General features: G+C 46.3%; 1 protein-coding gene across 4 annotated transcripts in view; it reads right to left on the minus strand.

Annotated features, from left to right (window-relative positions):
* ARNT2 (aryl hydrocarbon receptor nuclear translocator 2) overlaps positions 1–13,539 on the minus strand; it is a 215,536-nt gene extending 201,997 nt beyond the window's left edge. For 2 of the 4 annotated variants that reach the window (XM_053593527.1, XM_053593532.1), the window contains exon 1: positions 13,357–13,539. In XM_053593527.1, coding sequence (XP_053449502.1) covers positions 13,357–13,387 — 31 coding nt within the window. In that variant the 5' untranslated portion in view covers positions 13,388–13,539. Of the gene's footprint in view, positions 1–11,186; positions 11,214–13,356 lie in introns of those variants that run through there. The other 2 variants (XM_053593533.1, XM_053593530.1) reach the window with 2 other exon arrangements.
* Positions 13,540–13,720: the final 181 nt, after the last annotated feature.

The following is a 13,720-nucleotide window of genomic DNA, read 5'->3' on the forward strand; positions in this document are numbered from 1 at the left end:
AGCCATGTTCTGCAAAATAACTGGTCTTACTGAGCAAGACATGTTAAGGTCATGAAATGAAAAACAAAATAACCCCCTAAACAATAAAATAACAACAGAAAACAAACTGAGCACTTTTTCTATAATTAAAGAAGACAAAAGAGACATTACAACTTAATATAACTTGTAATTCTGGATGAAACTCTGGACCAGAAAATTTTGTTTTGCTCCCAGGAACAATTCGTAAAATATGAATAAGGTCTGTGGAATAGATAATACTATTACATTAATGTCAACTTCCTAATTTTGGTCATAAATTGAAGTTATGAGGGAAAATGTCCTTATTCTTAGGAAATACATGTTGAAGTATTTAGAGTTAGAAGGCAAACTGTACATGCCACTCATTCTCAAATGGTGTGGAAAAAAGAGAGAAAAGAGAGAAACAGGTAAAGCCAATGTGGTAAAGTATTAATAGTTGGGGAATCCCAGTGATGAGTATACATACAAGAGCGCTTTGTATTATTCTTGTAACTTTTCTAAAAGCCTGAAATTATTTCAGCATAAAAAAATTACCAGAAACAAACAAACAAAAAAAAATTACCAGAAACAAAATCCCTGTGGCAGACACATCTCTTGTCATTGGTTTAGAATTTGGAGGACTTGGAAACCAATTAATTCATTTATTTAACAAATATTTATTAAGCGCTAGTTATGTGCCAGACCTCATTCAAGGTGGATGGGATGCAGCCTTGGAGAAACAAAAACAAAACAAAAAAACCCAAACCAGTTGTCATTCCAGTGGGGAAATGAGGCAATTCAGAGGTTTCTGGCAAATTCCCATATCCCTTGGATATCTTGTACTCAAGGTGCCTAAAACGCAACATGTCAAAGAGCAAACTCATTATCCCCCACCCCTCCCCCGCAACACACACAAAATAAAGCCCCAAACATCCTGGACCTCGCCAGTGTTTTCTAGATGGAAAAATGGCAGCTATCCATCCACCCAGCAGCTGAAGCAGGAGCTTAGTCACGCCCTCTCTTCCATTTCCTATACTGACGCATCTCCAGGAGCCCTCTCCTTCTGCCCTCAGCTGCCACCTGGAACAGCCTCCACAGTCCCCCATCTGGACTGTCAAAATGGCCACCCTGCTGGTCTCCCTCCCGCCACCCAGCCTGGGCCCATCACCAGGTCCCTCACTCCGCAGCCAGAGAGATCTTTCAGAAAGCACCTCTGGTCACATGGCCCCTGCTCACCACACTTCAGTGGCTTCCTGTTGCATTTGGAAACAAAGGCCCCTTTCTTCACAGTACTTATTATTTAATAAATGGCTGACTCTCCAACCACACAGTAAAGCTTTGTGAAAGCAGAAACCACGCCTGGGTTTGAACACCACTGTGAGCACACAGTTGGCATTCAATTAATATTTGTTTAATTAGGTGGATAAGCAATTAAAATAATTAATGTCTGGCTTGGGCCAATGAATGGATAGCGGTGCCACTGGCTGCCGCAGAGGATGGAGGGGGAGGAGGAAATGTGGGAGAGGTAGGCTCTGAACAATCTGTGGGACCCAACAGACCCAGCAGGCAACCATAAATAAGGCCTGCAGTTTATTTTACTTATTTTATTTTTTTAAATTTTTATTAAATCATAGCTGTGTACATTAATATGATCATGGGGCACCATATACATATACACTTCACACACTGTGGTCCTGAAATGGGCTGCCTACCCCTAATCCAGTCCCTTATCACCTTTCTTTGCCTGAAGGAAAGAACTGAAGAGGTCCACATTCTCCTCCCCTCAGTGAAGTTTGGTCAGTTATTTGCATAAATTTGCATAAACTGCCCCTTATTGCCTGTTTTGGAGACTGCTAAGCACACACAGCCAACCTGTTTCATTTCAGTGTCTTTCCGAAGGCCAACCCCAGCCCCAGCGCTAAGCACAGTTCTCTTTGTGCAGCGAATAGAAGCAGTGTTCAGGGAGGCTGGCTGAACTGAATTGCAAGTTATCTGGTGCAAAATGCTTCCAAAAAAAAAAAAGAGAGAGAGAGAGAGAACACAGCTGTGATCCTTGATCACATTCATTCATTTTATTCTTCAGGGGACTTGGAATCCATCAAGCATATCAAATTACAGCAAACGATTCCAGACTATGCCTCATTTCCAACTGCTGATGTGATAGAAACATCAATGCTGTTCTAAAAATAATAATAAAAAAAACTTCTTGCAATTCTGTTAGTTCACATTTAAATTAACTTCCATCCTGAGTTTCATAATTATCTCAAAAGCATCATTTGCTTTTAAAGCTGCTGTGTTTTCTTAGCATGTTTCACAGGGTGCCAGCCCCTTCATTATCTGGGGGCTGCATCCCTGTGGAACCCCTGAGTTTCTTTTCCAATTGCCACTGTTGTCTCCAAAGGCCGGAGTTTCTCCAGTTGGCATTGGTGACATTTAGGGCTGGAACAGTCTTTGCTGAGAGGGGCTGTCCTGTGCACTGCGGGATGCATAGCTGCAGATGCAGCCCTGGCCTCCACCCATCCATGCCAGTAATACCCCTACGCTCTGTAGTTGTCACCACCAAGAATGTCTCCAGACCTTGAAAATGAGAAGCAGTATGTGCACACACTGTTAGCTTCTGTGGCCAGGTTTCCCAAATGTCCCGCTACTCAACTTGGAGGTAAGAAAGGAAATATTATTTTGTATAGCTATGAACCAAATATCGAGGCACAAATTAACTGAGGTGTCCTATTGCCTGTAAGTCTGGAACTCAGTTCATCAGCTTATGTCTATGAAGAGCAACCTGTACCTTTCCTGGCCTCCCTGACATCATTTAACAATCTCCCTGGCTTCTTTCTTAACTGCTGTTTGGCAGTTCAGTGGTGAAGTCAAAAACAGAGGGGAAGCTGCCTTACTCACTACTCACCAGGCAGAGTGCCTCTGACAGCCAAAGCGGACCAGTGCACAGTCTCTGTGAGGGTCTGGTGCCTAGAAGCCCCTCTACCCTCCCTCAGCTTCTAGCAAGGCCTTCAGTTGATCTGTGTCCTGGAAGGCTTGGATCTGTCCAAAGAGCTGGACTTCAGCTCAGGCCAGCACCCAGAGCTCCCCACCATGCACCCCGCCCTCCCCATCCTGTACCTGGTGTTCCCCACCCTGAACCCAGCACTCCCCACCCAGCTCCCTAGTGCTCCCTGCCCTGCACCGGGTGCTCCCCACCCTCCACGGGCACTCCCCAAGCCCTCGGGGCTGTCCACCTGCCACTCTTTCCTTCTGCCACCAGAGCCAGCTAGGGAAGTGCCCAGCTGATATGTAGTTTTTTAGAGTTGCAAGAAAAAAGCAGGGGCCACCAAATCAAAACCGAACACATTCCTCCTCAGTTATCAAAACCTGAAAGAGTAATAACTACCACCACCTTTCTTACGGCACCAAAATGCAGGCAGGAAGAACAAGAAATGACTTCACCCCATGCTCACTAAGCCATGGTTGGCCAGGTGGTCTCATTGGAATTCGAGGACAATGTGTGGACAACAGTGATCGAGGGTGTCCAGGTAAGTGGCACCTGCAGTCAAAGAAGGTGCAGAGGTGAACTGGGCAGGAAGGGGTGAGGGAGAACAATGGAACCCCCAAGTGGGCTGGGCAGGGGCCCTGCTCATCCCTGTATACCCTGGGGACCGTAGGTGAGCTGCTGAGCCTCTGGTTTAACATTTGTGGAGAGCAAGATAAAAGAAATAAAAGAATAAAAAGTCATTTGATTGTTCAATTCCACTTCTAGGAAGTTACCGTAAGGAAAAATTCATGTATACATATTCATTATTCATTATAGTAGTGTAAGTCCACTGAATATTATATGCCCAAGTAGAAGAGAGTTAATAAATTATGAGTTAATAAATTATGACACAGCCATTAAACTGTACACAGTGCAGCCTCTCAGATGAGTATCTTTGCTAAGATACACCACTAATTTTAAAAAGGAATAGCAAAACACTATGTTCAGAATGACTCTATTTTGTTATGCATACTGTTTTGATAGTCTTTTATCTTTATTAATGGTATAATCTTATCAAGAATCCACATATACATATATACACACACATATATATTACATATGTGCACACATATGTATATGAGTGAGATCTGACAATTAAGTTCCCTAACTCACCTCACTGCTGACTATCACTAAGGGTCACCTTCAGTGTGCTCCCCCTATGAAGCTATGCCCCAAGGGCAATACCCAGTCCCCCATCCAAAGCAATTCTGGAACGACCACCAGAGCTGTCATCATACGAGGGCTGACAATTACGTTTTGGAACCTGCCACTTTGCACTTACGTTGGCAACACTGCACAGGCAGCTCAGGAAAGCTCATGACCCTGGTATATCAGCGTCCCACAGCTGTGTTCGTGTGGATGTGTGGCAGTGTGTTACTGAGAGGTGTTTATTATCTTGTGTGTTTTTGTGTGCTGTCTGACAACAGTTCTCATAGCCCTTCCAGAAAAGGAGTTCCAAAATTGCTTGGAAGGGTGGACTGGGCACTGGAGTCGGTGCACAGCGCCCCGAGGGGAGGGCCTCGAAGGTGAGTACAGTGATATTCAGCAAGGAAGTATGCAGCAGTTTTCTAGGATGAGTTCGCAAACTTGTCAGACCTGGTATGTACGCATGTGTGCGTGCGCGCACGCGCGCGCGCACACACACACACACACGGAGTATTTCAACAAAAGTCCGAAGGACATATGCAAGAGTGTTAATTGTGGTTGGTAGCCTAACTGGGTGCTTTTGAGTATTTTCCACAAGTTTTACAATCAACACAGATGCCCCTATTGCTCCAACAATATAGCCACCCAGTGACAGATGCCTGGTGTTTCTGTACAACACACAAAAGGAGGAACTACCTATATGTTAACATTTCGGCATTTTTGTGGATTTGCCTGAAATATGGTCAAAACTGTTACTGTCTCGGAAGCCACAGAATCTCTGCTTATCTGCAAAAGGCCTCAGCTTCCAACTCGAGGGCCTGCACTGCCCTGTTCAATCGGAGGGTAATGAATGTGTCCTTTGCTCTTGCTGCTGCTGCCTTCCTGAATGCTGCTGGGGGTGTTGAATCTCACAGCCAGCCTGAGCAGGCCTGACCAGTAGCTGCTCCTGATGCAGCAAGCCAGGTGGGCAGTTCACACACAACACAAAAGGCCATGAATGGGAGGACCCTTTCCCAGAGGACCCCAGGGGAACTTTCACAAAGGAACCTTCCACTGCTACCAGCCAGTTTCCAAGCTATTAGAGTCTGACTCACCTCTTTCTTGGAAGAATTACAAAGTTTGCATGTCCAAGGCTCCTCTACCTGAAGGAACTCATTTGGGTTTAGAAGAACTTGTTTGGGTAAAGATTACCTTAGTAAAACTTTCAGATCAAGATCAGTTCTCACAAAAAAAAAAAAAAAAATTCAGAATTTAAATTAAACATCTCTGGGCTATTTTGTTACTGAGACCCACAAATATAGGGTATGGATTGTCCTTCTTTCAAAGCAGACACTTAAAAGCAGCCAAACACAAAAATATAAGGCAGTTCCCTGGCAGCCCTCCACTCACTCCTTAACAAAACCCTATTGGATACCTCTATGCATGAGGTAATATGGCAGGGGCCAGGCGCCCACAGTGACAGACACGTCTCTTGCCATCATGGGAAGTCCAGCCAAGCAGGACACACAGGCATTGGTCACACAACTGCACAATTTTTCATTTAATTCCAGGTGAGGAGAAGTGCTGGAGAGGCAAAGCACAGCCCTCTGGGGCCCTGGAAGGCTGCATTATAGATACCCTTTACCTGGATAAAAGGATTAGGACAAGTTTCCCTGTGGAGTAAGAAGTCAAGCTGAGACCAGAAGTGGGGAAGGGAGTTGGACAGGGAAATGGCTGGGGTGAGAAGGTGGTAGGAGTGAGGAAGGAGGGACAGGTGAACAGTTAATCATTCCAGAAAGAGGGCCTCCACATAAGCCCAACCCTTCAAATGAGAAGGAGCTTGACTAAAAATGAGAAATAATTTTCATTAATTGAACAAAAATTTCTGTGTGGTAAACCAGCCCAACAGCCTGACTCTCTCCATGACAGCTCCCGCCTTCTTATTTGAAAGTCTCCTTGCCCTCCTAGGCTGTGTATCCCATCACTGGGCAAGGCTAACTACTGGACATTCTTTCCTTAGCCCAGCACAAATTTGAGATGTAGACAGATGATGGATAGGGAGACAGACAGACAGATAGATGAAAATGAGTTCTGGAAAAGGTGAAGAAATAACCTTCCTGTGACTATGACTCGTGTCTTACCAGATCTCATAAGGACAGAGAGTAAAGTAGTCAACAGAAGCCCTGCTTGGAAAGTAAGGTCCTTAGACCAAAAGCTCCAGGTTTTGTGACCTGACTTACCCCAAGGACAGCACTTAGGGAACCTAGCGAAAGGCTGGCTAATGCCTCTCCCTCACTTCTCTCTCCAACCCAGATCTCTGGGCCCAGGTGACCCGTCTCCACGATAGCTTCATGTGTGTGTCTCATGGAAGAGTCAACTGTCCTCAACTCAACTGTCCAATACTAAAGCCTCAAACATGTCCCAAGGGCCACCTACACCTTACTCTCTCCCCATCACCTGCAACCACCTGGGCAATGGCAGAGAAAGCTGAGTGTCGGCCTTGACTCTTCCCCTCAACACCTTACCATAAAGTCATGAAGATTCTACACCAAGCAGGACATACTACAAGAATGGACGAAGATATAACAGGCTTCCCTGGAGCTGTTTGGCACGGTTTCCCTGCTTCAAAGATGTCTTGAATCTATCTACCTCTCCCCAGGGCAGTGATGGCCCTGGGCCCACGTCAGCACCTTCTATCTGGGGGCTTGCTTCTCCTCTTGCCAACTGTCCACACAGCAGCTGGAGGGAGCACCCAACTGCATGGCAGAGCATATCTCTCTTTTGCTCAAAACTCTTAATAGTTTTCCAAGGCTTGGAGAATGGAACCAGAGCCCCTAACCCAAGCTCCGTGGCCCTCCACAAGGGCCCAGCACCCTCAGCTCTAGCTGCTCACGCCACTTTCACCCCAGCCCCCACTTTCGAGCCTCACTGCCCTATTCTGGTTCCTCAAACCTACTTGGCTCCTCCCAACCTCAGAGCCCTGTGCCTGGAAGGCACAACCTTACATGTTTCCCTTCATTCTGCAGAGACTGACTCAAAGGTCAACTCCTCAAAGAAGTCTTGATGACTTCGAGTGACCTTTGCTAATCTTCCAGTCTAAATTAGGTCCCTTTGTTATTTCATCTCAGGAGATCATGTCTTCATAGTATCATACATTTCATAACTAAACTATTCATATGACTACTATAAGCTGCGTGATGGTGGGTGCTTTACTTTTTTTTTGAGACAGAGCCTCAAGCTGTCGCCCTGGGTAGGGTGCTATGGCATCACAGCTCACAGCAACCTGCAACTCCTGGGCTTAAGCAATTCTCTTGCCTCAGCCTCCCAAGTAGCTGGGACTACAGGCGCCCACCACAATGCCCAGCTATTTTTTGGTTGTAGTTTTCATTGTTGTTTGGCAGGCCCAGGCTAGATTTAAACCTGCCAGCTCTGATGTATGTGGTGGGCACCTTAGCTGCTTGAGCTACAGGTGCCGAGCCTTATTTTCTTCACTGTAATGACCCCACAACTGAAATCAGTACCTAATACATGGCAATAAATATTGGCCAGCAGTAGTTTTAGTCATAACTGCCAAAACTTGGAAGCTACCAAGATGTCCTGTAGTGGTGAATGGATAAATGATAAACTGTAGTACCTCTAGACAATGGAATATTATTCAACACCAAAAAGAATGAACCATCAAGCCATTAAACGATATGGAGGAGCAGAATCCCAGTTACTCACGATGCTGAGGCAGGAGGATCTCTTGAGCCCAGAAATTCAAGGCTGTAGTGCACCATGGTCACTCCTGTGAACAGTCACTGCACTCCAGCCTGGATGACAACGCAAGACCCCTGGTCTCTGAATAAACACATACATACATAAGACTTGGAGGAAACTTGCATGCACATTATGAAGTGACAGAAGCCAAGCCAAAAAGACTACATACATATTATATGATTCCAAGTACAGGACATTCTGGAAAAGGCAACACAACCCTATAGAGACACTAAAAAGATCATCAATTGCCAAGGGTTGGGGGAGACGGAGGAATGAATAGTTGGAACACCTATTTTTAGGGCAGAAAAGATATTCTGCATAACACTACAATGGTGAGTACTTATCATATACATCTGTCCAAACCACAGAACATACAATGCCAAGAGTAAGCCCTATGTCAGCTACGCTTTGGGTGATGATAACGTGCCATCAGTTGTATCAACTGTACCATCTAGTTAGGGACATTGATAACGGGGGAGGCTATGCATGTGTTGAGGCAAAGCCTTTGTAAAAGTAAATCAATTAAAATAAATTAATGCATATACACACACACACTCCCCCCCCCAAAAGAATGAATGAACCTCTCTTTTTCAGATACATGCCTTTTCTTTTCTTCCGTTTGATGGAAACCAAAAGGCCATTTGTTCATCACTGAGTTCCCTGATGCATGTCTAAATGGCAAACCTTATTTTCTTTTTTCTTTATTTATTTATTTTTTATTTTTTACTTTATTTATTTATTTATTTTTATTGTTGGGGATTCATTGAGGGTACAATAAGCCAGGTTACGCTGATTGCAATTGTTAGGTAAAGTCCCTCTTGCAATCATGTCTTGACCCGATAAAGTGTGACACATGTGTGGCAAACCTTATTTTCATTGAAAATAAAGCCATGTGTTTTTACGTGTGGGTGCTCAGGCAACAAAGTTAACTTTTTCTTTTACTTATTTATTTATTTATTTATTTTATTGTTGGGGATTCATTGAGGGTACAATAAGCCAGGTTACACTGATTGCAATTGTTAGGTAAAGTCCTTCTTGCAATCATGTCTTGCCCCCATAAAGTGTGACACACACCAAGGCCCCACCTCCCGTCCCTCTTTCTGCTTTTTCTTTTTTTTTTTTATTAAATCATAACTGTATACATTGATATGATCATGGGGCATCATACACTCGCTTCACAGACCATTTGACACATTTTTATCACAATGGTTAACATAGCCTTTCTGGCGTTATCTCAGTTACTGTGCCAAAACATTTACATTCTACATTTACCAAGTTTTTTCTGCTTTTTCTTAATGCACAGTATTTTACCAATTCTAAGAGTACCATCACTGAAGTTGAGGTACACTTTATAATTGAATGTAAGAGTTGAATTGGCAGCAGTTTTTATTTTTTTAAGAAGTACATAAAATAATCATGTGACTTGCAACTGACGTGCTCCCAGGTTCAATGCAAGAAGGTCTGTCGAGGAACTGGGCTGAGCTGTGTATTCAGCTCGTTTGGGTGCCCCACCTCCACCCAAGGCTGGACAGCTTGTAAGCACACATCTCAAAAGCTAAAAATGTATCCCCACATTCTTGGGTGCCCAGCTGGGTCCCCAAGAGCACTGAGGAGACAGCCGCTTGACAGTATAACATACTTTCACAAATCTGTCTGCCTTCTACTTCTAACCACCAGATCAAAATGACCTTTCCCGAATTCTCTATAGGTCAAAATCTCTTCAAAAGGCCCATTTTGAGAAACGACCTCCCTATAAGGCTTTATCTGTGTCCGAATTATAATCTGTACATGCCTTGTCAACATTCATTTCATTCCACCTTTTATTATAAGGCCAGTCTATTTATGCCCCCCCCATTAGACTCAAAATTCCCTAAGGTCAAGGAATATTCTTCCTCACCTTCACATTACCCTGTGCCCTGTGGAGAACTTGGCATATCAAAGTTATTCAATATATTTGTTAAGCTGATCCAAATACCCCTCTGTCTAAAGCAATTTGTCCTGAGAACCTTCCTGTACTATACAATCAATTCCAATTAAAATGCCAAAGACTGGAAACCTGGAAGGGAAATATAATAATTGATTTAAGAAAAGAAGTGGAATTCTAAATCTCTTAAAACATAATTTTGAATGCCTTTAAAATATGCAAGCCCTATATTAATACTAATTTCAGAGAATGTCCATATAATGCATAATTCCTAAAGATTACTGGTGTGAATTTGCACCTGATTCCCTCATGCGTAAATTATAAAAGATTAAAATGGAACAACAGCATTGGGAAAATAGTCCCTTCTTGTGTGATTTTAGCTAAATATACATGTAACTAATCCAAATTTTCACTACTTTATATAAATCGGAAATGCTGACACATGACCCCAAAAGATAGCAAAATAAATAACACACATGCACATGGGCACGCACACATGCCCACATGACTCTGTGACTCTATTCTTGAGTCTAGAGGACAGACATACGTCATCCTTGGCCAGAGAGAATAGAGAAAATCAGCCGATACAATGGTATCAGTGACCGATGCAAGGACAGGAAATGGCCCAGAAGGAGGGAGGTGCCAGGGGCCACAGATGACAGAGTCCACCAGGATTGGCATGGAGGACGCACCTGAGAGCCAAATGCTCTCCCCAGACTAGCTGGTGCAATCCTAACTGAAAACCCGCACTGGGATCTAGAAGGAGGAGATCAGAGGTCTGAACCAGGTTCACATGAACTGAGAACCCTGTGAGTGTGAAGACCCCAATTTCACATATCACCCAGGCCCCCGAAAGCACCCACATATCACAGGGTCAAGTCACTGCAAATGGTTCTGCTGGTGTGCAGTGGTCAGCTGGAAAGAAAGGAACAAGTATGTGGGGGTTGGGAGGTGACTGGCTATGGCCTTTGTACTCTGGGCACAAACTAGCAGGAGAAATAAATCCTGGTGCCTCCCAGTCCATTTGGCTCTGTTTACCAAGCTCTCATTCTTTGTAAAGCAACAACATCTGGGGAGGAGAGAGGAAGGGAAAGGAATTCAAAGTGTCACAAGACTCCTGCTTATTTGAGGTCAGGCTCTGGGTGTCAGGCTTAGAGGCCATGCCTCATTTTGTTATAAATTGCCCATAGAATCTGAAATCTCTCTCAAAGATTGAGTCACATCCCATGAGATGTAACCCTTTACTCCAAAGAAGAAATTAGAAATTCACATAAAACAAGCACATCCCCACAGATCTGAGTGTTATCACAGAGGACCAGAAAAAGAAATGACAATGGATAATAGAAAAGTGATCACCTCAATGAATTTGTGCTCGAGGAATTCTCACCATGCTCTAAAGGTCTGGTATCTCTGTCAACAGGGAAAAGACATGGATGTCACCATCTTGTCAAGCTGGCCAGGTGTTGAAAAACAACACAAATAATACTCTGTACTTGCACCATTCAAGTCTCCTGTTGCCCAAGGCACGTTCGTGGGCTCCAAAACACCAGGCCAGAAAGCTGCCCTGTCTTTATTCTAGGTAGCTTGTGGGACAACGTAATGGACAAAATAGTTTTAAACAGTGATGTAATGGTATAAAATTTTGTAAATAACTAAAGATTTTATTCCAAATATAAACCTATATTGGAATAAAATATCTTTAACTTCTTTTGCTTTTTCTAATTTCCTAACATTTAAACCTACCAATTTTCTATTGATTTTAAAGTATTGAATATCAGGTTGAAATTGCAGCTTCAATTGCAAGCAAACTGGTGCACTAGTGTTTTCAAACCAGTCATGGTCAACTCAGTGCTCTTGATGGGGGGTGCATTGTCTGTTCTTTCAGAACTCCCTCTTTCTCAACGGAAGCTCCTTCCTTGTCATTACACAAGCTCTTAACCTAAGCGTTTCCACGGACACCCCTTGGCCTCTTCCTTTAGCCTTACTTCAAATTTTATAAGAACCAAATCTGGAATTCCTCTACCGGCCCACTGGTGCTTTCTGTCCTCTGTGTTCCAAGCCACTGCCACTAAGTCTGGCCTCCCCAGCACCTGCCTCATCTCATCCTGGCCTCCCTGCCTCCAGTCTTGTTCCCTGCTTTTTATGTTTCCTAGATATGGCCGACAAATTCATCTTCCAGAAAAAGTGCTGACTGCTTTCTTCAATACCATTAAGGACTCTCTCTCAATGTGGAGGAAGAGTGCATTCTCTTCAGCCTGTCCTTCAAAGCCTTCCAAGGCCTGGCCACATCCAAATAACGCAGTGTCAAACTTGGCTGCTGCCTCTCATATTCCTGGTGCACCAACTGCTCACCCATCTCTGCTTCTGCTTAGAGCAAGTCCAGTCACTGCTGCCTGAGTTCTTCTCAGCTCTTGTCTCCAGACCTTCAAACCTTTCAGTTTGGAGGTCCAGCCAGAACATACAATCTCCCAGCACCTTCTCTGACCACCTTTGAGGAAAGGGATCCTTGACTCCTAACTCTGTTGACACATTTCTTTGCTAGGCATTGTTCTTCACTAGACCCACCCCCACCAGCAACACATGACCTCTCTCTGCTGGGAATGTCCTGAGAGAGGACCTGTGTGACTCTCCTGTAACCTCAGCAGGGATCTCACAACTTATGGTCCCCACTGTCATCACCGAACAGCACCCAAAACTTCCTGCCGGCCTAGGTGTCTACCCTCTCTCTCTCAAACACCTTGCAACCAGTCCTGCTTATCAGGTAGGAAACTTCCCCAAAACAGAATTTCCCTGCTACAAGCCAAAACAGGTTCGTAGGGCCACTTGACCAGAAATTCTATTTCTGAAATCTTGTGGAGTGAGCACAGTTGTCACAGACTGCACCCTGAGGACAGGGCAGCCCCAGAAGGCAGAGGGGCAATCTGGCAGGACGCAGATCCTCCAAGCTACGTTACCCAGGGTGGGTTTTGGTGCCCACGGGTGGTTAGGGTGCACGGTAGACAGTCGCAAGGGGCGCAAAGGACCCAGCACCGGGGGGGGGGGGGGGTGAGGCGGGCAGGGGAGAACCCAAGGAATTCCACCCTGTTGAATCCTGGCTCCAAACTTTTCCCTCCGTCAGCGCAGCAGCCTACCCCAGCCAGGACTGGCTGACGCTGTGTTGCCACAAAAGCCGGGACCGGAAGAGAAAAACGCGTGGGTTGGGAAAGGCAAAGGTGGTTATTTTCAGAACTCGGGGGGCTTCTGGGCTTGCCCCTGGGATTCCCGAGGACGCGAAACCAGGGTCTCGCCGCCTGCGAGTCCCGACCGGCGCCAGCCGGGAGCCGGGACAGGGCGGGGATCCGGATGGAGATGCCGCGCTGGTGCTGATGCTGAGGCTGCCGCACAGAGTGACAGCCGCTCCCCGACCCCACCCGGGGCCGAGCGCCAGGCCCCGCGCACCCCGCGTGCCCGGCGCGCCCAGTCCGCTCCGGTCCCTGCAGGGCCTGCGGGCGGCGGCCGGACAGCGGGGCCGAGGGCCGCTACTCACCCGGAGGGTTGACCGCCGCCGGGGTTGCCATCTTGCTCGCGAGGGCTCGGCGCGCGCGGGAGGGCGGCGCGGGCTCGGCGCTCAGCCCGGGACCGGCGCAGGCCCAGGCGCCGCCGCCGCCACACAAAGGACGCTGCGGGCGGACGAGCGGGCGGCGCTGCCTCCGCGCTCCCCGCCGCCGCGGCCGCCCGCCGCCCCCGCCTCCCCCTCCTCCGCCCCCTCCTCGGCCGCCTCCTCCCGGTTCAGCCTTCGTGGCGCGGCGGGGGGCGCCCGGCCCGCCGCTCCCCGGTCCGAGCCGTAGCACCGCGAGACTTGGAGTTGCGGGCAGCGGGACCCCCCAAGTTGGAGGCTGCTAGCGGGCAAG

The sequence above is a fragment of the Nycticebus coucang genome, chromosome 6, assembly GCF_027406575.1.
Source record: "Nycticebus coucang isolate mNycCou1 chromosome 6, mNycCou1.pri, whole genome shotgun sequence".
Lineage (NCBI taxonomy): Eukaryota > Metazoa > Chordata > Mammalia > Primates > Lorisidae > Nycticebus > Nycticebus coucang.